At 36.3% G+C, this 22,855-nt stretch overlaps 3 protein-coding genes and 1 pseudogene across 7 annotated transcripts; 2 read left to right on the top strand and 2 right to left on the bottom strand.

Annotated features, from left to right (window-relative positions):
- The first annotated feature begins 349 nt into the window (after positions 1 to 349).
- LOC142528586 (uncharacterized) lies at positions 350 to 3,455 on the top strand. The gene is made up of 9 exons (XM_075633633.1): positions 350 to 767; positions 1,320 to 1,353; positions 1,480 to 1,707; positions 2,264 to 2,353; positions 2,482 to 2,547; positions 2,687 to 2,778; positions 2,855 to 2,902; positions 2,994 to 3,101; positions 3,245 to 3,455. Exons 1-9 carry the CDS (start codon positions 466 to 468, stop codon positions 3,270 to 3,272), a joined length of 996 nt encoding a protein of 331 aa, XP_075489748.1. The 5' UTR covers positions 350 to 465; the 3' UTR covers positions 3,273 to 3,455.
- A 633-nt stretch (positions 3,456 to 4,088) lies between these two features.
- On the top strand, positions 4,089 to 8,491 carry LOC142528585 (uncharacterized). Of its 4 annotated transcripts, XM_075633632.1 has the most exons (8): positions 4,089 to 4,470; positions 4,733 to 5,035; positions 5,685 to 5,893; positions 5,983 to 6,031; positions 6,134 to 6,223; positions 6,315 to 6,377; positions 6,574 to 7,702; positions 7,789 to 8,092. In XM_075633632.1, exons 1-8 carry the CDS (start codon positions 4,303 to 4,305, stop codon positions 7,848 to 7,850), a joined length of 2,073 nt encoding a protein of 690 aa, XP_075489747.1. In that variant the 5' UTR covers positions 4,089 to 4,302; the 3' UTR covers positions 7,851 to 8,092. The 4 variants fall into 4 exon arrangements, with proteins under 4 accessions (XP_075489747.1, XP_075489746.1, XP_075489744.1 ...); XM_075633631.1 differs by having other exon boundaries at positions 4,090 to 4,470; positions 4,788 to 5,035; positions 6,574 to 8,491; XM_075633629.1 differs by having other exon boundaries at positions 4,090 to 4,470; positions 6,574 to 8,491.
- Positions 8,492 to 9,300: 809 nt separating this feature from the next.
- Positions 9,301 to 12,568, bottom strand: LOC142529069 (L-cysteine desulfhydrase-like). 2 transcript variants are annotated; one of them, XM_075634460.1, is made up of 2 exons: positions 11,074 to 12,568; positions 9,301 to 9,626 (listed from the first exon to the last, which is right to left on the bottom strand). In XM_075634460.1, the coding sequence occupies exon 1, from the start codon at positions 12,468 to 12,470 to the stop codon at positions 11,130 to 11,132; it is 1,341 nt and encodes a 446-aa protein (XP_075490575.1). In that variant the 5' UTR covers positions 12,471 to 12,568; the 3' UTR covers positions 9,301 to 9,626; positions 11,074 to 11,129. The 2 variants fall into 2 exon arrangements, with proteins under 2 accessions (XP_075490575.1, XP_075490574.1); XM_075634459.1 differs by having other exon boundaries at positions 9,301 to 9,618.
- A 941-nt stretch (positions 12,569 to 13,509) lies between these two features.
- Positions 13,510 to 19,698, bottom strand: LOC142528780 (protein transport protein SEC23 A-like; annotated as a pseudogene).
- Positions 19,699 to 22,855: the final 3,157 nt, after the last annotated feature.

Genomic DNA, 22,855 nt, shown 5'->3' with positions numbered 1-22,855 from the left:
GGCAAGCAGTTTAGGCGGTGTGGTTTGGTGAGGTTCTTGACAAAAAAATAACCGAACCACGTATGCGGTGCGGTTTATGATTAGTATTTTTAATCGCGATTTTTATAAAATATTATGAAAAACGGTGCGGTGCAATTCAGTTACGGCGGTTAATAAAAAAAACTTGATCACTCCTGTCTAAGAAAATGAAAATTAATGCACTAAATCCAAAATTTGAAAACTCAGATTCCCATACTTAAAACAACCAAATTAGTTTTTTTTCAAAAAAAGTTATTTTCTAAATAGTATATTAGTTAAATAATGTTTGCAAAAACTCAGTACGTTTGTTTACCCGCTACCAACCAAGGTAAAGGCTGACTTTTAGTTTTCCTTTTCCATTATCCATTTACCTTTGTAAATGTAAATTTTGATTCCAGCTGAGGAACCAAAGAATTCCCATTGTCTTCAAAAGGAAGTGGAGAAAAAATGGAGGGATCGGTTGGAGCCACATCAAATTCAAGCCTTCTGAGATGGGAGTATTGGCTGCAGTGGCAAGTATTGGTGTGTGCCCTCATCTTGATCCTGCCCACAACCATGGCGGTCATCTTCCTCTTCCGGAATAGGAGTACTCATCCGCTGAAGCCTACCGATTTGTGGGCCAGTTGCTGGACCAACCTCCATCCTCGATTCCTTCTCTTCTACCGTGCTTTCGCCTTTGCTGCTATGGCTTTCTTGCTCTTTCAAACTGTTGCTGCCTTTGGATTCTTCGTCTTCTTTTTTTACACTCAGTACGCTTCTTTACTCTCTTGATTTTGCCTACTCATCCAGTGGCCGTGTGGGTAATGTACGCATGATGATTTAACATATGCGGAATTATGTTAGGTGTGATTTTGGACTAGGATCCCTATGTATTGGATTTATATTTGAACACATTAAAGACATATTCCTATTAGATATAATTTATGATTGAATTTAGGCTTATTTGATTGTCTGCAAGGTACATAATTAGGGTATATAGGCTCACTGTTGGATTAATAATCAAACAAAACGCGTTGATAAGTTCGTTGTTGTTTGAAAATCATTGAGTATATCATGCTGTCCATTTTCTTCAATGATTAAAACATCTTGGAAACAACTGTTTCCATGAATGCATGGGAATAAATTCAACTCTAATATACTTGTAGATTGTATGTCATACTGAGTTCATTGTAGTATTGTCACCAGTATAACATGGTAATGGCCCTATAGTCCATCTTTTTTCTAAACTTTCCGCTGTTTTGTAATTGATCTCTACAAAGTAAATACCATCTGATTTTTTGGATGTTTGCTTCGATTTCCAGATGGACTTTTGCATTGGTGATGGTCTACTTTGCGGTATATAAGCATTCATACTCCTTATTTAATCATCTCAAATATCTGTAATCTGTGCATGAAGCATTCTATTCCTTGGTGTTATTCTTGGATGTGGACGTTTCTGAGCAACAACTTGTTCAAGTGTAGCTTGCTACACTTGTTTCTAGTTGGGGATGTCAGATTGACTCAAGAACCCAGAGTGGGGAGACCGATAGATTTCTCAAGAAGGATTCGGAAGACATTATGTATGAAACAACCACGGCTACAGAGAATTATGTTGGTGGCTTTACCAAGCAAGAAGTTCATCACAACCAAGTTGCGTATCAGGAGCAGCAAGTTGGATCAATTGAAAATATCATGTACATTATTTATCAGGCCAGTCTGTTCTATATTCTTAGATTTCTTTCTCAAATGTTGATGTGATATGCTTGTTGATAGTGTTTGATTGGTATTTGTTGCCAAATTGATCGAATTATCTAAATGGGAGTCCAAATTATGACAAGTTATATGAGCACAGACAGTAAAATTAATGGACAAAATTCAGCTATAGGCTAGAATATTTCAAAGTTCCGTCCAAGGACTTTGAATGGTTTAAGAAAGAAGAAGATTGAAATACGAAAGAGAGGAAAAGAGGTCAGAATATTATTTTTTTAAACAAAAGAGGCCAGATTTTGCAGTCACTGTGTTCTTCTAATTTGTAGACTACCAATGCGTAACTGTCTCGATGGCCAAATTCTATGTAGTTTGAAAGTATTTAATTGTTCGTCAGCAGTCCTTAGTCTTTCATTTCTAGTCCTTCATTTCCATCATCTTGGTCAGCGGAAGCAAATGGCGGTGTTGAAAGGAATGAAATCTGAATTGCATATTTTTCTTTTTGTTGCATTTCGTATCCTAAGGTGTGTTCTATTTTTGGATATTTGTTGTGAAACAGATCTGTGCAGGTGCCGTTATGTTGACGGATATTGTCTTTTGGTGTCTTCTTCTCCCATTTATGACAGGTGAAAGTTTTCAGCTCACGCTGGTTAGTATCCGTTCTTCTCTTGATCCCTTAGTTTTCAGATTTTAGCTTTTGGTTTAGGTTCTAATTTCAATTATTTATAATAAACAAGAAATATAGGAGCGAGTTCATATTCTAACATTATGTGGCAGTTGATTGGATGCATGCATTCTGTAAATGCTGTTTTTCTTCTCATCGAGTCTGCTCTCAATCACATGGTAAGGTTCAGCATTGCACCATGACCCCCTCTCCAGTCTCCATGCTACTTCTAATCGACTTCTAATCATTGTGTATAGCTTCAGTGGTTGCCTTTCTTGTTTCAAGCTAATATTTCCAACTGAATCATCCGTATTTCAGCCATTTCCCTGGTTCGGACTCATCTATTTTCTGCTGTGGAGCTGTGCTTATGTTGTTGTCCAATGGGTTTTACATGCTTGTTGCTTTACATGGTAATTTTTATGAATTCGGGGCAAAATAAAACACCATAAAAGCATCTGTCTTATCAGATTTTCTGTGTTTACACAGGTGGCCTTACCCTTTCCTTGAACTGTCTACCCCGTGGGCACCTATGTGGTTGAATTTCACTCTACTCGATTCTGTACCGTCAGGGAACACAAGCTCTACACATCATCTAATAAAGCATTATGTATTTGTCACTTTTCAGGTATCTGGGTTTGGGGCTGGCTCATGTTCCCTGCTACGGGTTATATGTATTGCTGGTGAAAACAAAACATGCTGCTCTCTCAAGAATGTTCACCCGCACCTCCGTTAGGTCGAATTAGTTCAAGATTTACGAAGCAAAATATTTTTTTTCCATTATTTAAAAAATGTATGGAAGGATTTATACTTGGATGTAGATGAATAAAGAAAGGAGGGAAGACAAAAAAACTGAAATTGCTGGTATTCACATGGCAGGGTTTCAATTGAGAAGAAGAATGGTTGAATGATGCTTGGCCGGGGCTGGAAGGGAAGCCTCCCTCCACCAAAGTAGTTATAGGTGTGTTCACTACTTTCATGGCATGTGCTATTAGATCGATTTAGGTTATTAATAAATTAATATTATTATCTTTTTTCCTAACTTTGTAAAAACAATTTATCCTTCTAGAATTTACTTGTTTTCCTATTTTATCTCATACAATGGCATAAATATATCTAAACTATATAAAAAAAAATTAACCGTCTAATTTTATTTTTATTATACTATAATCGAAAGTATAGTAATACGTAATACTGCATTGCTTAGGATCATAATATTTTATATTTTTTAAAACTTATTTGAACGACATAAATTTGTGTAAGACGGTTTCACAGATCAATTTTGTTAGATAAATTTTTTTATTTAACTCATCCGAAAAAATATTATTTATTATTCGTAGATTTACTATTTTAACAAATGCATATATAATTAATAAATTTAATATTCTAATATTATATTTTTTATGTTTGTCTATGTTTCATAATTTTTAAATGATTATATTTTCCATAATATAAAAAATTATTTTTAAAGTTTTAAAATTTAATATATTCTATAAATTTTTCACAACAAAATTATTTAACACCAAAAAAGTTTAATATTATGCACGAGAGTTACTAGTAATAGCAATAATTCGACCATAAAATTTTGAAAATGATTCACAATCTTATTCAAATAATTATTTTAGTCAATGACCCCTATATTTTTTATTTATTAAATTAATGTGATTTTAAAATATTTTATACTAATTAATATAAAATTTACTTCGTAATAATTACCGAACACAACGTGCGAGGCAAGGGGAAGTGGATTACTCGTGGACGATAAATTTGGGGGCGCGTCACAACTTTTTCAACCCTAGAACAATACCAACGAATCGTCGAATCGTAAACGAAATTTGCCGTTTCCACCCCTGATTATTTGTCGAGTCGATTTCTTACGCCATATAAAATATATATAAGTCTAGCATTTGATTGTCTCCGACTCCAATCCGTTGGCAATGGACGATAGCTGTGCGGTGTGTGCGGAGAGCTTGGAGTGGGTGGCTTACGGTGCTTGTGGTCACAAGGATGTCTGTTCCACTTGCGTGGCTCGTCTACGGTTCATCTGCGATGATCGTCGCTGCTGTATTTGCAAGACTGAGTCCAACGTCGTCTTCGTAACCAAGGTTCCTGATAAGTCTTTTGTTTATTTAAGATTAAGATTGAGTTGTTTGGCTTGGTTATGTCAGGGGCTTTTTAAGGCATTGTCTTCTGCTCAATGGATTGGTTGTAAATGATTTTGGTCGTTTCCCTTCACCCTATTAGAAATTGAAAAGTCTGGCCTCGGTTCAGAATTTCAGGTGTTATTTTTCTCTCTACCTCTGCATTGAACTAAATGGTTCTTTTCTTTTGTTTTTTTTTTCTGTGGCGTTGCTAATCTTCTGTAAGGCGTTGGGAATTTATACGAATACGATCAGTGATTTTTCATTGTTTCCTCCCAAAGCAAAAGAAGGCAGAGCAGAAAACTTTTGGTATGACGAAGATACGCAGTCATTTTTTGATGATTCGGATCATTACAAGATGATCAAGGCCATGTGCAGACTTTCATGTGGAGTGTGTGATAAGATGGAGGATCATCCTGATGATGGATCCAGGAGAAAAGCAAAGTTTAGAAACATTGAGCAGCTAAAGGCTCATTTATTTCATAAACATAGGTTTATGATGTGCAGCTTGTGCTTGGAAGGAAGAAAGGTATAGCTTGTTTTCCTAGATATTTTGTTCATATATCACCTAGCTCTTTGTTAGTTCTATGTTTATTGTAGACAAGCATACTATGTTAAGTGCTGATATTTATGATGGTTATGAATTTGTTTTGTTCAGACAGTTTCTTACTAAGGCTTGGGTATAATTCACAAATTAAATATGAAGTTGGAATTGGATTAAATAAATATAATATGGGATGTCTGCTGATTGATATTTATGTTAATTATACTTGTGGAATATATTGAAATGAAAGGAAAATTCACAAGTTACGTAAGAATTCTATGAAATGGCGATTTAGCTCGTGAATAGAGAGGCTAACTTCTTTCTGGGATGTATTTTGTTATTGTATGTGGAAATTGTAGACAACTTCATGACCTAACAATTAACATATTGGCATTTGGGATGTTGCATTTTTTAACAGATAATATTTTAATATATAATTTGGATGCTTAAATAATGTGAAGCATCCAAGTGAATGATTTCTTGATAGAACATAGAGAATTAATAAATCGTCTTCTCTCGTACTTGGACGTACTGTAGTGATTAATGACTGCTGATTGCATTCTTGGTGGGAAATTAATCACGTATCATGGTTACAAGTTGCAAGAACTGACAAAGCTGTATTTGTTATTCACAGGTTTTCATTTGTGAACAAAAGTTATACACGAGATCTCAACTCACTCAACACACAAACACAGGTGACTCTGAGGTGGATGGAACCGAAAGTGAAAAGGGAGGTTTCATGGGGCATCCTCGGTGTGAATTTTGCGTAACACCATTTTACGGGGATAACGAGCTCTATACACATATGTCTACAGAACACTATATTTGTCACATATGCCAAAGGTAATCTTTGTAGTTTTAGTTGCAATTATATGTTGAATTTGGTGTTCTCCACTAATTGAATGGTAAATGTGATAAACGGATGTGTGCAGGCAGCATCCAGGACAGTATGAGTACTACAAAAACTATGATGATTTGGAGGTTAGAGCATCAGCGTGCTGCTAAAGCTAGTATCTGTAGTTCATTAACCATTGCATTTAATTTTATTTTTTGTTACTTATTTGGAATGCCTAAAATTGTCAGATCCACTTTCGCCGTGATCATTTTCTATGTGAGGATGAGGATTGTCTTGGCAAAAAGTTCGTTGTCTTCCAATCTGAAGCTGAATTGAAGGTCAGCTTGTTGGGCATTTGTTGTGAGTGAAGTTGCGCTTTATATGGAATATAACTGCTTCATTCTTACTTTGTTTTGGGTTATGTTGCAGAGGCACAATATTTTGGAGCATGGGGGACGTATGTCTCGTTCAAAGCGTAGTGCTGCTCTTCAGGCATGTATCTCCTCGAAACCATAAAAAATATTAATCACAGTGTGATTCAAATTTTCATTTGGTTATTGTCTTTCCCATCTGCTCTCTATTTTGGAGGGACTTGCTTTTGCATCTAAAGGCAATTTATTCCGTCGGGATTCTTATTATATGTTTCCAGGAGTGCATTTTATGTGCTCTAATGTTCTATTCTCTATAGATACCCACCAGTTTTCGGTATCAACGAAGTAGCGAACAAGATCATCGTCGCGGAAGAGGGCGTACATTTCAACGAGATCTCTCTGATAATCAACTTTCTTTGGCCATCCAAGCAAGTCTTGAAACAGCTAATACAGCACCATTTAGTACTCGGACTGCTACTGATCATGGAGAAACTGCTGATGTTGAGACGCTTGTTCCACCTTTGGAGTCTGTGACAACAACTGTTTCTGAGCCAACATCAAGATATCTGCAGGCATTATCTCATAATTCAACTGGTGCAACACTTGGAGAAGTTTCCTTTCCTCCTCTCACTGTGAATCCTGGAGGTAGTCAACAGAACTCCCATTCTGATGTCCAGCCTAAAAGAACTATGGCTGCACTTCTCCGTCATCAGGGTAACCGAAAAGGAAATGCCTCATCTTCAGCTCCTGCTCCCTCTTGGCCAGGAAGTAGTCGGACGTTTGCTCAGCCAGAAATCAACAGTCTTCATGATTGGCCCTCAATCAGTAGTGCTTCTGGATCGGCATCTGGTCCTGGACTGAGCAGACCCGCAATAGAAATTGGGCATGCCCCGCCTGGACGTTCAATTTCAGCTCTGTCTTGTCCATCATTGGTTACTGATTCAGCGTCAACTGCTTCTTTGATTTCATCGAGGATGTCCGAAAGCACTAGCTGTATCCGTCACTCTTTGTTGGCCTCTAATCTTTCTGAGTGTGGCTCTCTAGAATCGTCATCTGGTGATTTTCCTCAAGTTTCTTTATCACAGACACGCGATTCTCCTTCAAGTGACCATACTTCGGACAAGGTAAAAGATGTTCAAACAGCAAACAAATCCCTTGTGGAGAAAATTCGTTCGGCTTTGGGGTTTGATGAAGAAAAATTCATTACATTTAGAGAGATTTCTGGTGAATATCGTCAAGGTTCAATGGATGCTGAGACATATCTAGCGCATGCTGTGGAGTTTGGGTTGTCTCATCTTGTTCCTGAGTTAGCTAGTCTTCTTCCTGATGCTCAGAAGCAGAAAGCGCTGATTGAAGCCTATCATGTTAATCTGGTAGAGAGTGCTCCGAGAGAGAATGGTCGGAACAATGGCATCCGCTTAAAGAATAGTAAGGACTCTAAGAAAGGTAAAAGTAAATCTGTAGATTCTGGAAATAGTGTTGCTAAAAACAGTTTAGCCGATAGGATTATAAGCACTGTGAATGAATTACAGTCCAACCACAGACCTTCGGAAGAAGCGGTGCCTGTGTTATCGAAGGATGGGTATCGATCTGACCGAGGCAAATCAAAAGCCGTGGTTGATTATTCACGGTTAGAATCGAGTGGACCTGGCGAGGCCACAAAATTAAAAAGTGACTCCTCTTCTGTGGTTGAAGCTAATCTGAAGTCAGGTACTGGTGATGGGAAAGGTAAGCAAAAGAAGAAAACTTCCAAGTTTCACAGAGTCCGCCTTGGTGATGGCTCTGTTGAAGCACTCCTGGATCTTAAAAGTGCTGATCATGATCCAGATCCTGGTCCAAATATAAAGGATTATCATGCCTCAAGCGGACCAAATATGGAAAGTCTGCCTGCTCGTGGTGTGTGGCGGAATGGTGGAGGTCAGAAGCTTGTGATGATGACCTCCAGAGAACCTAAAAAATGAGTCACGATAGAGGCAGTGAGTTCTTTTGACTTTGCTCCAAGCTGTACTGCCTTCTTATTTTGCGTTATTGGGTGTCACGGAAGTATATATATGTATATATACATGCTTTGGGGAAGGGTGGCTTTTGCCCGACTGTCTACATGGCTAAGGGCTCATTTTTTAAAATTTTTGGTTGAAGCAAATTGTTGAGAGTATTGTGGAACGTGGGGGCTGCTTTCGCATTCTAAAGAGAGAGAATGTCAATTCCCTTTTTAATTATTATTACTGTTTCTTATTTTTAGCTGGCTTCTTATATTTGGCTGCAGTGTTTTGAGCAATCATGTTACATTTCTAGAATCTTAGCAAAATCCAATTTGGTCTTTGTAAATTTGATTGCGCTTGGGTGTTGATTTTTCCCCCTTTCAGTTGTGAAAGTTATACTTTGTTCCACGTTTGGTGCTAATTGAGAAAGTTAGTTACACTATACATCAAAAGGGCAGAAGCTATTTTTATCTGGGTGAATTTCACTCTGTGGCCTCGGGATTTTTGGATTACAATAGTTTTTGGTATTTTACGATAAGTTCACCCTATGTTGTGGGAGTTTGTAAATCCATATTCGATCTTAGGGTTGAACTTGGTCTTAATGATTTGGGTTTGAATCGGAAGCTGGGGGAAGGATGGAGGTGAAAGATAGGAGTTATTGACCGTTAAATTTGAAAGAAAAGATTTGAGGTTGCTGAAAAAAACAATAATACGCATACTTGGAATTCATGCTACAAAAAAATATTTGTTTTTTCCATGTAGGATGCCGAGTCCGATTCGCGATTACACTGGGGTTGGTATGGTTTTTCTGGTAGAGTAGATAGGTTCTTCCTATTACATGGTGTGCTCCTGAAAACATGAAGAAAAAAAAAAGGGTTGAATGGCGTTGGAATTTTCCCAACGAAACTAGACTACTTGCATAAGTGAATGATTGAAAATCTAACTTGTCATTCCTTCAGCGATGCAGTGCCTGGTATATATTGGCGGGGATAAATCAACCATTTTTAGTATAAAATCTATCCACTCGTTATCATGATACGTGCACTTGCATTTAAGATGTGCTAGTATTTTGAAAGAAGATATTCATATCATCCACGCACCTTCAAGAAAATAAGAGCATCTGAAAGCTGGCATGGGGAGAAAATGAAAATGAGGGTCTTAACAAATTTACCATCACAACTAAAACAGGAAGATATGACTGCAAAACTAGCAATTCTGTTGATAAGGGAGAAACCTCGACGATTTCTATTGTTCATGCTTAGCTTGGCTGTTCAGTTGCATCCTTCAAAATTCATCATTCTTCAGGACAAATCAGGTATAAGAACGCTTTCCCGCGCAATTTATTTTCCGTAATCTTCTCCACTTCTCTCTTCAAAATAGCTGCAAAACTAAAGATTGAAATCAAACACACAAGCTCATTTTAGATAATAATGCCGCTTGTGCGAGAACATAATGAAGCTCTCCTAGATTAACCATGAACATAGTCGAAATGCATCAACAAAGTCGTAGGTCTCACACTCTCCACATTTATCATCGCAGGTCATAATCTTTACAAGCACCTTGGCATCAACAGCTTCATAGCACTATTATGTATAGTCGTACTTGAGAACAACAACAGTGACTTGAGTATTAATTTCATACTCCCAAAACAAACATAAAGTTAAACCGAACATCTCAATTATTTGAAAAACGGAAAAAGGTAACAGCACTTTGTCCTTCCGATAATAAGGGAATCAAAGTACAGGGCAGAACCTACCTACATGCATCTAATAGGCTTTTGGGGGTGGAAAGGTGGAATACTAGGTCAGGAGAAACATATTGCAGATGACATAGCTAAAAACTAAGGGCATTTTAGTCCCAAAGAACTAAAAAACTTTAGAAGCATTGTAAAAAATTCACCTAGATTTGCTCCCGAAGAGATTTTAAAATCCATATTTTTTTAAAAAAAGCAACTGTTTTGATTTCACAAGCTGATTTTCCCCTAGTATTTTGGACTAATATCAAATCCTAGACATGATGGCCCACAAGAGGGTTGATTTTTCAATAATTTCTAATGTGATCCCACGATTGTGTTCGTCAAAGGACAAAAAAGGCATTAAAATAGTTTTACGATTGTTACTGGCTACAAGGCAAGAAAAGAACACAGGAACAAATTGGAAGACGATTTCTGCATGCATAGTTTAAATAAATATGTCAGTAAAGCACAAAATGGGGCTTCGAGTATATTTCACAAAATTTTAATATAAAACTAAACTCATATTGAATTAAGAAAAAACAGATTTACAAACGTAGTAGTGCACCTAGAGAAAAGAATATCCTCATAGACCAAAACTTCAAGGAACATAATTGACACCCTACTTGATTTCCTAAGCATGATACAAACTAGTATACTTCTCTTGACCAAGCTGCCAATAAATTAGAAATGACATTGAGGGTGTTCCTTCAGGTAATTTCAAGTGTTCTTGTAATTGGTTTTTTGTTAAATAAGAAAAAAAAATCCATGCAGAAAGATAGATGTATATGTATGGAAGGCAACATATCCCATAAATTTAAGATGAAATTTTCCCATACATGACAAATAAGTTCCTGCAGATTTTCCAGAAGGTACAAACCATGCAAACAATTTTTTTTTGAAAAAAAACATTTAAATTGATCCTAGTCATAGAGCACTAATATGGGTCCTAGATTATAAGTGCAACTGAATATAGTCATAGAGTACAAATATGGGTCCTAGATTATAAGTGAATTAATAACTGCACAACTGATGTTGATTACCGTGATGACAATATATAATAAGGAAAAGTTCATAAACAAAATTATTGAAGAGAGACTAACCTACTGATTTGTACTCAAGGGAACACGAGAAGTGCGTAAAATGAGTTCACGACACTTCATTCTATCCGAAGCTTCTTGCAAGTGAGTCCATCATGGAGAAGTTGATTGATTGCATCACGTAACTTCATATAATCATCGACATTATTGTACACTTGATGAGAAATACGAGCATATCCTGTTAGACAACCATTCACATCCGTGGATCCCATCTCCCCATCTCTTGGAGCCTGAAAATATATGGGGACTTCAACCCCAAAATGATTTCTCAAGTGTGTCCTTAACTTCAATGCATCATCATCACACAAAATACCCAATCCCGAAGGCAGTCCAACCATCGCCATGCTGGGGCACATCTCTGGAGGTGAACCAAGATTTGTTCCCCAAGCTTTAGCCAACATTTCACCCATTTCCACTACTTTGTCATGATTATGCTTCTGAATTCCCACGAGTCCACCTTGAAACCTATTAATGAAATCTAAAGCTTCAGGAATTACAAGTTGAGAGCTGTAGTCTCGAGTTCCAATCCATGCGCTCTCTATAGCCAATCCATTCCCATATTCATGTGAAACCACAGGGTGATGTAAATCGGGCGATATGGGTAACTTTCGGCAGTATAAAAATGCAACAGAAGGAGGGCAGAAAAACCATTTATGCAAATTGCTTACATAAAAATCGGCTCCGATTTCCTTGACATCAACATGAACACTGCCAATAGCATGAGCAGCGTCCACAAAGACGCGTTCAACACCTTCCTCCCTACATATCCTAACCAATTCACGAGCGGGAATGACAACACAGGGCATTGAAGTTATATGATCTATTATCGCTAGCCTAACTGTCCTGCCGTTTGCCTTACCTCTAGCCAAGCCTTTCCGAAACTCGGCAATAATCTCTTCATTGGAATTCACAGGGAAAGGCAAGTGAACCACGATGACAGAACCGCCAGCCCGAGTGACATACGCTTCAATCGACTTCTTCACAGCCTGGAAAGCGCAGTGGAGCATGACAACAGCATCTCCCTTCTGGAATCTCCCTTCCGCAAAAGCCCATCCAACATGCTGGAGAACAATGGCAGCAGCAGTAGTGGCATTGTCGACAATGGAGATTTCATCGACGTGGTCGGCATTCACAAGCTCCTTAACGATGGAGCGAGAGCGAGTGATTTGGCGCTGAAGATGGTTGAAGAAGAAATCGTCCGGATGGCGGAGGAATCGAAGCTGCCAGAGCTTCTGAGCGGCGATGATGGAAGCGGGGCAGCTTCCGAAGCTGCCGTTGTTGATCCTGGCGATGCCCGGCTGGTGATGGGCGAACTCCTCCCGAATTTCGGCTTCGGATATCAAGGCTAGTTTTGGCTTCTTGTAGACGTGGTTTACATCGCCATTGGCTTCAAGCTCCATGTTGATGGGGCTAGGGTTTGTAGCCGGCGAGAATACCGATTACAATCAACTTGGGAAAGAAGCCCCACATTTACTGATTACCATTTCTGCATCTAATTCTTACACCCAAGTGAATAAAAAGCGTGGGACAGTCAAAAAAGCGCGATTTCCTTTTTGTTTGATGATAACAAGAGGCGATTTTAGACACACACTTATTTTTTATTATTGATTTTATATTTTTTTAGACTTATTTGTATTGATTATTGATCTTTGCCGGCATTCGAAATGTTGATTTTCATTCATATTTTGATTCTGATCATTATAGTAATAAAATAAAGAAAAACGAAATAAACGAGGACAACACTCGAGTGAAGTGATACCATAATATAATTTCATTCATTTTTGGTAATTTTTGCAAAGTTTGATATATTTTATACATGTATTTTAATTAATATGAATTTTAACACTTTATTCGAAACTATCTATAATGTGAATTTTGTACAAAAATAAATTTCAAAAAATTTCATATCTACTACCGATTTTAACCACAATGCACTCAAATTATATTCATAGAATAGTATTTTCGCTTAGAGATTGACAATCAAGGCGAAATATTAAGCCATTGATATGGTCAAATATGATAATTTTGACATTCATCCTGAAATTTATTATAAATTGTCATAAACTACCAATTTATTTATATATATTGCATCATATTGTACATGTCATGTTTTATTGATACAAACAAATTTCACATAACGCGTTTCTATGTTATTATATATATTTTTCTCTCATTTTAATTAATATCTAACGTAACTTCATTTAGAAATTTTAAGATAATTATATCGACAATTATTAAAACTTGACCGTTTACGATAATAAATATATTTGTAAAAACATGATTGTACTGCTCCGAAGTCTTTAGACACATAATTAACATATTAATTATTGTAAGCATGCTTTTTAAGACAGTAATAAAAATAATCATGAGTTTTTACCCTATTTAGTAACCAACCATCTTTACTAAATTTTTATATAAAAAAAATTACAATATTCGATTAAAGAACCCCAAAATTAGCAAGTGCCACTGAGAGTCGTAATTATAGCATCCGGGGATCCATATTTGTGTCATCCAGCAGTCAATCTTGGAAAAATATATATACAAAAGAGCAGCTGTGCATCAAATATGTGCTCTGTCATAAAGAGTGAAAAAAAAAAATCAAAGTCTAGTAAGAATGAGTATCTGCCATCATGCAAAGGAACTGCTAAAATGACACAGCAAAGGCCATGACAGGGCATGGATACTCGAAAAGTATGATATGATGATGACTACGTACCCTACTCAAGTAGTTTCTCAGCTTGGTTCTGGTGGCAATACTTTCAGATTCCGCATCCACTCGTAGAAGCTTGGATCATCAAAGTGAATAAAACTACTTTTCAGCTTTGTCCGTTGATCCGCAGTCAAAGTTCGAAGCTGAGGAAATTTTGCTTCCTGTATCCGCAAATGGATTAGAGTAGGCTCATTACTCAAAAAGAGGCAGGCAACAATGATAAAGTTACTGCTATTGGACGGGCCATAACTCCAGAGCATACAGCAAGTGGCATATATTCAAGACCAAATTGACATCACCAACCTGTTCGTAAGGTGGGTCTTTGTGTGCTGGTATCAGCCTAGAGACGAAGTATCATGCCTGGGAGCTCCCTTCCTGTTATTAAACATAAATATTCAGCGCAAATATTCTGAGGAGGTTTTTCAACATAGTGAAACCTCTGTTTCAAGTATCAGGTATGAGGTATGCAACCACATCAAATGCTCAAAGGTTAAAACAAGTTTGCATTTGATCATTTGCTGTTGATAAAGTTGAATAGAGATTATAATGACCATCTGACACTCCATTATTCCATTTCTCACATACAAAACCGGCTGAGACGTACTCAAATAACCTTGTCAAGTGTACTCAAATAACCTTGCCAAGTAATACGCATTCAGCATATCCATATATATATATATATGTTATTTTTTCAATTTAAATAATCTTAACTAATTCTTATTAAAGTTTTATTAAATCCAAATCTACCATACCCAACTAGCCCAAAATCACATAATCACACCTAGCCCCGACATCATTGTTAGGTACTTGAGACAATTGGGCTGGATAAGTAAAAAATAGGAGTAGTATCATGGGCAGAGATAAATTGGGTCTCTCAACTTATCAAGAGAATTATAGAAACAATAACTTGGAGAAGTGGAAAGGGATTAGGAGGGGGAGAAGATAAATTAGACGGGAGAGAAGGGAAGGGGATTCATTTATTGTGTTTCGTTCTTACTAGCTTGTGCTGGGGACAGGGAGAGTAAGTATATTCTTCTTTTAAAAGGATTCCATCCTTGGCTGAGATATTTCTCAGATTATATTTCATATTAATAAATTTGTCTTCCTTTTTCATTAGTCAATATTCGCAGAATTAATTGTGTTTGGAGATCTAGATCCTAACAATCATCACCCACCTTGTCGGACCCCTACTATCCACAAAATTTAATAAAGATGTCATTGTTCCACGGTTGAAAGAGGTGTGCAATGATCACTTCTTATCAAACTTTGATTAAATCCACCCTAATCAAAACTTAAATCATCTAATCCCATCCAACCCAGACACATAGCGTCATCCACCCCCTACTATCTACAAAAATTACTACCTTGATGAACTAATGGAATGTCGACGTAACCAGAGCAAACCACAAATTTTTTCATTATTTATTTAATGAATAAAGCATTTAGATGGATGTGAAAAGATCAAAGAATGTAGATTCCATTCATCATACAAAATCAGAAAAAACGAAGTCTTCAACTAGATGGTTTACTATGTATTCTTCTTTCATCCTTGTTATTTGTTTGAAGTTAGCATCTTCGTAAATTTATAGTTGTCATTTTTTGAAAAAGGGTAAGATCTACCTTGAATGCAAGAATCCTAGGAGCAGGAAACCTCATCTCAGTAAGCTCTTCAGACAGTGTCCTACATGCCGCCAAAGCTGCTGCACTTTTTCCTTCCTGTGCAACTAGCTCAGCACCCTGTATATTACCTAATCATGAGAAAGGTCTATGAAAAAATGCAACAAATAAAATAAATAAGGTACAGCACCTTTCCCAGAAGTCATATTGTAACACATTTATATGACACATGAGTTCTGATCTAGCTGCCACATACATAAAGCTAAATCTTGCACAGCATCACCACAGAAAGTTTAATGTTTAATAGACTCGTGCATGTTTGATGTTCCACATACAAAAACAGTCTCCATGCCTTAGCTAACCCAAATTCTCACTGTTGTTACAGGTCTACAACATAATATTGCAGTCAGAATGTTGAAAAGGTTCAAGAACAGTAAAAGGTTCATCAATTTACTCTGACGGAAAAAATTCATATGAAGGAGAAAATATTTAGGAGTCAGACAGAGGTTGCTTTGTCTCTATACAAATATGTTTTAGATAAAGCGATTATTAGACAGTCTGTACAATTTCACTATGAGGCTAACAAGTCCATCCGACGCAAAGAGCTTGATCTCATATCAATAACAAGAAAAAAGTTATTTATCTATCCACTACGACAAAAACCAGATCAAAAACATCCATTGTTACGAAGGAAAGAAATCAGATATAAAATGTACAAACTAATTTGAGACATCTTCATAATGAAAGCAGCAAATGTAGGTGAGATCTAAAAAGTATAGGAATATTGTTTTTATTCCTCCAAATTCCAATTAAGTTTATCGTCAAAACATGCGAAGTCAGAACTGTAGTTCGGATACATTACTCAAAAACATCCAGTTTAAAAAAAATGGAATCGAATAACATGTGACGCAACTACGGAAGACTGTACAAATAAATGATATATGAGTAGCTGCCAAACTGTAGAAATTGTGACAAAATTCTCTGGAGTATTGCAAACCAAGCACATCTGAATGTTGAATTCAATTGAATGGTTTGATAAACTAAACGTAATCTATTACAGAAAAGTTAGACAGAAAAGCATACCAACCAAATGAAGATATCTGTCCCGTGATCAAGAACAACTGCAGAATCAGACTGCATAGCAAGATCGTAAGCTGGTAACTCCTCAAAAGTTCCACCGTCGCGATGCATAAGACATCGAGGTGCCAACATGCGAAGTGATAGATCAAAGGAAGCATTGAGGAACAAAGATCGGTAAACAGACCACTCATCTTCGTGACAAAGTATACTTCCGAGTAGAGGACCTCTTCTAAGATGAAACAAGTGTTCTGGCAATAATGAGATTTCTTTGGGGTATCGATGAAATTTTGACTTTGGCACTTGGGAACCAAATTTACTTGCGACATCTTTAATTCTCTCGTCAAGTGATACTCACATACCAAGAGCATCGTTTAAGTTTTTCGCTAGTAAAATAGTTCTTTTTCCGATGAGAACAGCAGTCACTTCATCTTGAACACTCTCTAGATATGCTGAAACACTATCCACGGTAGGGAGCCTAATGGTAATCACTCTGGAGATCTCAGCTTGATAAATATTTGAATACTGAATCATAAACTGAAAATAGACAAAATCACTCTTTATATCTCTGCCGGTCTCCATGTATACTGCAAAAGTTTGCGTTTCTTCAACACTGAGCATTTTTATAGCAAGACAACTGTCATTCTTAAATGATTCATGGTTATCGTTGTGTGCCTCCTTGCCAGGGCCTACCACTTGACTAACAAAAACATCATCTGAACAACGAATCTCCAATAAACCATGAGAACCAGCAGCCCGAATAGCTGCTCTCTGCAAATTCACACCAAATGCCTCTCCGAAGTCATCATGAAGAATCAGGATGCCTCCAGAAGATTTTGCAAGAGGTAGAAAAACAGGAACTCGTACCGGGCATGTTCCAGCACATAGAATGTCAACCACTGTATTGCGACGATAAGCTTCAGAACCTAGATTCTCCATCCACTTCAATGCTACTTTCTCCATATATGCATAGTTTGGATGACCAAGGGAATGAGGAACTGAACCAGGGCCATAAGTGCTTGGTCCACCAGCACACACAATTATCCTGCTACTTCCACCAGGCCTTTTAATAACACCTCTTGACACTTCAGCTGATGGCCCTTGAATTATAGACAGGGCAACCTCCACTGCCGTACCTAAGCAACGATCTCTAGAAGCTTCAGGCAAATTCAATTGATATGCCCTCAATGATGCAAGAATGGCATGCGCAATGGGAAGAGAAGCATGAATCGGCGATAAGTATATTCCAGTCCCATATATCAGTGCTCTCAAGGCGTCCTCACTTGGTCATTTGCCACCAGGAAGTACATCAGCAGCTGCCACGGATTCTTCAGAGAAATCATACACTGAAACTGCACGGCCGTAAAGCACAAGTCCAAGTCTTGTAGTAGGTGGTAAGGAATCTACAAATGCGTGAAGGGAGCTCTGAAGATGCTGCAAGTGTTGTTCATCTAAACATTCATCTATAACTAGAACTACAGGGGCTGATGTTCTAGATTCAGTCACCGGGATATAACCAGGTATTTTGTTCCCTGTTTGCACATAATCAACGAGAGGGGAAGAAAGTTCGGGTAAATTTCGGAGTTCTTGTTTGGTTTGAGCTATGTATTCCCCTTCACTTCCATTCAGACTCCGGCAAATTACACATTGCCATTGGCCTGATTCAAGTAAGATGTTGCAGTAAATATTGGCATAAGATCCACAATTGTGACATCGATGGGGATCACGTTGTATTATTTGAGGACCTGGTGAAACCTCCCTGCCAGGAGAAATTAATGCCCCAAATCCTAAACTAGGCACATTGGCTAGCTTCTTCTGTTTGAGTACCTGAAGCATCAAAATGACGAGAGGGGGAGAAGCAAATTATTTTGTAACTCAAACACCATAACATAGTATTGAATATTAAGACAATAGTTTCAAATAAGAGTCCTGTTCGGCCATAACTAAAGGCAAGGTGCCACGGACGAAATACGACAGAGAACAGGTTTTCCCTTATACATAGGTAACAGTATCAAAAACTCCAGTTCATTAGGAATTCATCAAATACACGATAAAAACTATAGTTTCTTTAAAAAAAATTATCTGAAAATTACTAAATTCGATACGTGCATTGGAAAGCAATAGTTTCTTGAGCATCGTAGAACAAAAACAAAAAATACCTTGAGGGCTGAGAATAGAACATTTGGAAACTCCATATCATGCTCCTCTGTAACATCAGAAATTTGATGCTGCAATTCAACTGATCCATTTGAGAAATGAGGAGGGGAAGAAGATGGAAAAGATGAACCAGAAGAATAAGCAATGGGCTGAGGAGTTGCAGGAGAAGTTTTAAATGGAACAGCAGCTGGCTGGAGCGGAGATGAAAACACAGGAGGACCAGGTGGAGTGCTCATATGAGGAACAAGGCTTCCAGTTCGAACTCCATTCGCTGGAGATAATAATTTAGGAGGCCTTGCTGATGGCGAAGGAGCCTGGTTTAGTTGTGCCAAAGGAGGAGGAAACGTTAGTCCTGGTGGTGAAAACCATGACGAGGGTGAGGTAAAGGAAGGGGCACTAAATCTTGTATCAGGAACTTGGAGAGGTGATGGTGTGGCTGGGTCAGTAGAAATGGTAACAGAGGAAGATTGCTGTTTATTAGCCATCAAAAAAAGGTGCTAATCAACCTAATCTCTCCCGACCTTTGAGTCGAGTACATGCACCACCCCCAATATCAAAACTTACAGTTTGACGTTTTTGGCATCTACGAATATTCACCTCACCCGACCACCTCCGCACCGAGGAAAATCAGAAGCAATGAGGAGGATTCACGGAAACACAGTTCAAATTTTACAAGGAACGATTCTTCAGACAATCTTAACATCAGCCGATACTTAAATATTCTACAAAAAAAAAAAAAACAACAACAATTGTCACCATCTATCCCTGATTGAAAACTGTTCAACTAGCGATCAGCTATTACATCTGGGTAAGAGATGGGTAATTCAGACAAGGAGGAACAGCTGCTTAAAAACATGTAATTCCAAAAACAGGAAGATATTTTCAACATTCAAATTGAAACATACATACCTCGATTCGCGAATACTTGGAAAGACAAGAGATCCCGTTGCCACAATTCGATCAGATAATTTGTTTCGGTTTGGGTTGGATTGGGTGTCAGGATCTAAGATCATGTGTATCAACTGGGTTCATGTGCGCGTGTTTCCACAGGAGTTTGTTGGCGCGTGGAGATCTCACGTAACAGCTGGCAATAACTACGCAATTGATTGGTATTTGATTCGACACACAATCCACGTCATCGTGGCAAATTCCATATTGCATTCGGCATGGGTGTTCAAACTTCACGTAAAATCAAAAAAATCGAACAATGAACCAAACCAAAAATCGAATTATAAAATTCGAATATAAATTTTAAAATCGTGATTTATTTGGTTCAGTTTCGAATTATATATGTCAAAACCGAACCGACCAAAAAAAACCGAAACTTCATTAAGTTATTAATTTTTTTTGTATTATATATTTTTTGAAATGATATTAGTAATGATAAATTATTTTGATTAATATTTATTTGATTGTTGTTTATGTAATTTATTTAGATTTTATATTTAAATGTTTTACTAATAAATTATGTAAAAAGATAATATATTATATTTTATAATATATTTATCTTATTAATTTAAATAATTATATCAAAATCGAAATAATCGAATCATTTCGGTAGAAAATCAAACTCAACCGAAGAAAAATTGTTCGGATATATGATTATATATTTGTAAAATCGAAATAAAAAATCAAAAATTAAACCGAATCAACCGATGAACATCCATAATATTCGGTTAGGGGAAAAACTCATTTGGTCCCAAATATTTAGTCGAGTCTCGGTTTTATTCCTATTATTTCGATTTAGTTCTAAATCTTTTAAATTATGTTTAATTTTATCCACTAATTAAAAAAAGAAAGAAAAAAACCCCAAAATAACTTTGATTTCATTATTTTTAGAAAAAAATTACATTGAACCATAAAATTGATATCAGAGCTTAGAGTTTTTAAATGATACTCAAACAATAATCCGAACCCTAGAACAAAACCTCAGTTCTAGCAAGGTAATGACCATACTTTGGTACCGAACATTTATTACATCAAATAGGGAAGGCCAGAGTAATGGAAAAACCTTTAAACGGTGACTCAAAATTGATCAATTTCGTCAAAATGTCTCAAAAAATAAAATAATATGATGACAACAGTGGAAAGGATTGGTTCAACGATCACCAAGATCCTACAGAGTCTTTTGCACACCTCGAGATCTAAGATCTAAAAATGAATACAACAGAAGGTGAACAACCCATAGTAAGGAGAATAATTTCTCAAAACCACCAAGAAAAAGTGTGCGATCCAAAGATACAAAAATAAAAATGAGAGGACCCGAAGTGATTTTCAATTGGTGGAGAAGCACACCTAGTGGAACAAGGTCAAGAAGGAAACAAATTCATTTTCACCAAACACTCTATGAAAATACCGTTTTTTAAAAAATACATCTTTACGAAGTTATGCTTGACTTTGGTGTACTAGACTTGAAAAACAGATAAGATTTCATATATGATTAGACATATAATATTAGGAATCGCAACAGATACTTGATCTCAACAGATAATGATTTATTAAACTTTTAGAAATGAGTTTTATGAGATCAGTCAAAATTTATTGGAACGTGACTTAGGCAAAGACCAAAGAGTCAGTCTTAGTCGAAGAATCTCTTAGCGAGATAGCCAGAAGAATTGCTACCCTATTTAAAGCTCGGTTTAAATAGGAAGATAATTTCAATAGTCAATATATTAAACGTTCAAGCTTTGTATAGTCTTGAATTACATGACATATGTTTAATAGATGAATATCTTATATTATTTACTAAATATAAATGAAATTTAAGATTCGAAGAAAATACAACAATTCACTTTTCTTTGCCAAAATTTCAAGTCCCTAGAGATAAATGTTAACAAGGAAATATATCCTTGGTAATCCATACTCCGGCAGACGAGCCAATTATATTAAAGGAAAAATGAAGGAATGATGTCACATGCAACATTACAAAAGAATTACAAACAATCAACGAGATATTAATAAATGTGCTCATTTATGTTGTAAAGAAAATTATCTTCATAATTATTGGAAGCAAGTCACAAACACAATTTTTTAAATTTATTTATATTTCATCCTTATGTCAAAAACGAAAAAAGTGGAAGAAATTATTGGAAAACAAGAACAATATGGTCTAGACAAAAGTCGGGTCTTAAAAATCTGGATAAAGAAGTAGACCGTAAGAGTATGAATTTAGGGATGACAATTTACTCGAAACGCGATGGAGAATCCGACACCCGACCCGAATAGATGAGGGTACGATGAATTTTTTTACTCGATTATATAAATAGATGATTGGCATGGATATTTTCGGACATGAGGATGATGATGGAGATGGTTCTTAAATAATCATATATATACCATACCCGAATACCCGATTAAATCAATATATGTGTGTGTGTGTGTTAATTCTAATATTATTTTGTTGAACGATATTAGTTGAATGAAATAGAAAATTATTAGTTTAGAGTTGATGTTATTTTTGTTGGATAATTATGTTAGGATAATTTGTTTATAATTTTTAGTTTTTTTTCTATACTGTTTAATTTGATAATTTTAATATTTTTCTCATTGTTCTCAACAATTTAATAAATATTCATAGCATACTCAAAATAATTCAATTTTGAGAAAATGTTATTACAGGTGGCAATAAGATATTTGGGTAAGATATGAATATATAATCCTCCGATAAGGACGATGAAGAAATTGAATACTCGATGGGGATGATGATGAATATAATAAATAGAATTGATGATTGGGGATATAGAATCTTACTCGAAACCTGATTCATTGTCATCCTTAAGTAGTATGTCATCCCAAACATCAAACTGATCTCGAAACAAGAGATATACATCAACCAAAAAAACTGTCAAAAGAGTTCACACCAAAACTAATGAAATTATCATGCCACATGCATAAACATAAAAATTATTAGAAGAAAACCAACAAATTTGTATGGATGGGTTTTTTGTAAATTTTTTATGCTTACGATGGCATGATAATTTAAAATTCAATAACATGGATAGAGATGAAAAAAATATTTTATCAAGATATAATAGTTGTATATTATACGCAAACTCGTTGAATATGTTTTTTATTTTTATTTTTTTATGAAATAAAAAGTAATATTTGTATAATTTGAAAAGATGTGTATTTTTTTTGTTTATGAAAAAACATATAACGATACTAAAGTGAGTTATCTAAGTCTTTCAAATTTAATAATATAATAATAAGCAAAACAAATTTATA

Source organism: Primulina tabacum, chromosome 16, assembly GCF_025594145.1.
Source record: "Primulina tabacum isolate GXHZ01 chromosome 16, ASM2559414v2, whole genome shotgun sequence".
Classification (NCBI taxonomy): Eukaryota; Viridiplantae; Streptophyta; class Magnoliopsida; order Lamiales; family Gesneriaceae; genus Primulina; species Primulina tabacum.
Note: the sequence above shows the minus strand (reverse complement) of the source record. Positions and strands in the feature narration are given on the sequence as shown.

What these genes read in the sequence shown, in the direction of transcription:
- LOC142528585 (XM_075633629.1), top strand. Translation starts at nt 4,303, where the DNA reads ATGGACGATAGCTGTGCGGTGTGTGCGGAGAGCTTGGAGTGGGTGGCT. An exon ending in ACGTCGTCTTCGTAACCAAG is followed by an intron (nt 4,471 to 4,732) that starts GTTCCTGATAAG and finishes ATCTTCTGTAAG; the next exon opens with GCGTTGGGAATTTATACGAA. An exon ending in TGTGCTTGGAAGGAAGAAAG is followed by an intron (nt 5,036 to 5,684) that starts GTATAGCTTGTT and finishes TGTTATTCACAG; the next exon opens with GTTTTCATTTGTGAACAAAA.
- LOC142529069 (XM_075634460.1), bottom strand. Translation starts at nt 12,470, where the DNA reads ATGGAGCTTGAAGCCAATGGCGATGTAAACCACGTCTACAAGAAGCCA.
- LOC142528586 (XM_075633633.1), top strand. Translation starts at nt 466, where the DNA reads ATGGAGGGATCGGTTGGAGCCACATCAAATTCAAGCCTTCTGAGATGG. An exon ending in GTCTTCTTTTTTTACACTCA is followed by an intron (nt 768 to 1,319) that starts GTACGCTTCTTT and finishes TTCGATTTCCAG; the next exon opens with ATGGACTTTTGCATTGGTGA. An exon ending in AAAGTTTTCAGCTCACGCTG is followed by an intron (nt 2,354 to 2,481) that starts GTTAGTATCCGT and finishes ATTATGTGGCAG; the next exon opens with TTGATTGGATGCATGCATTC.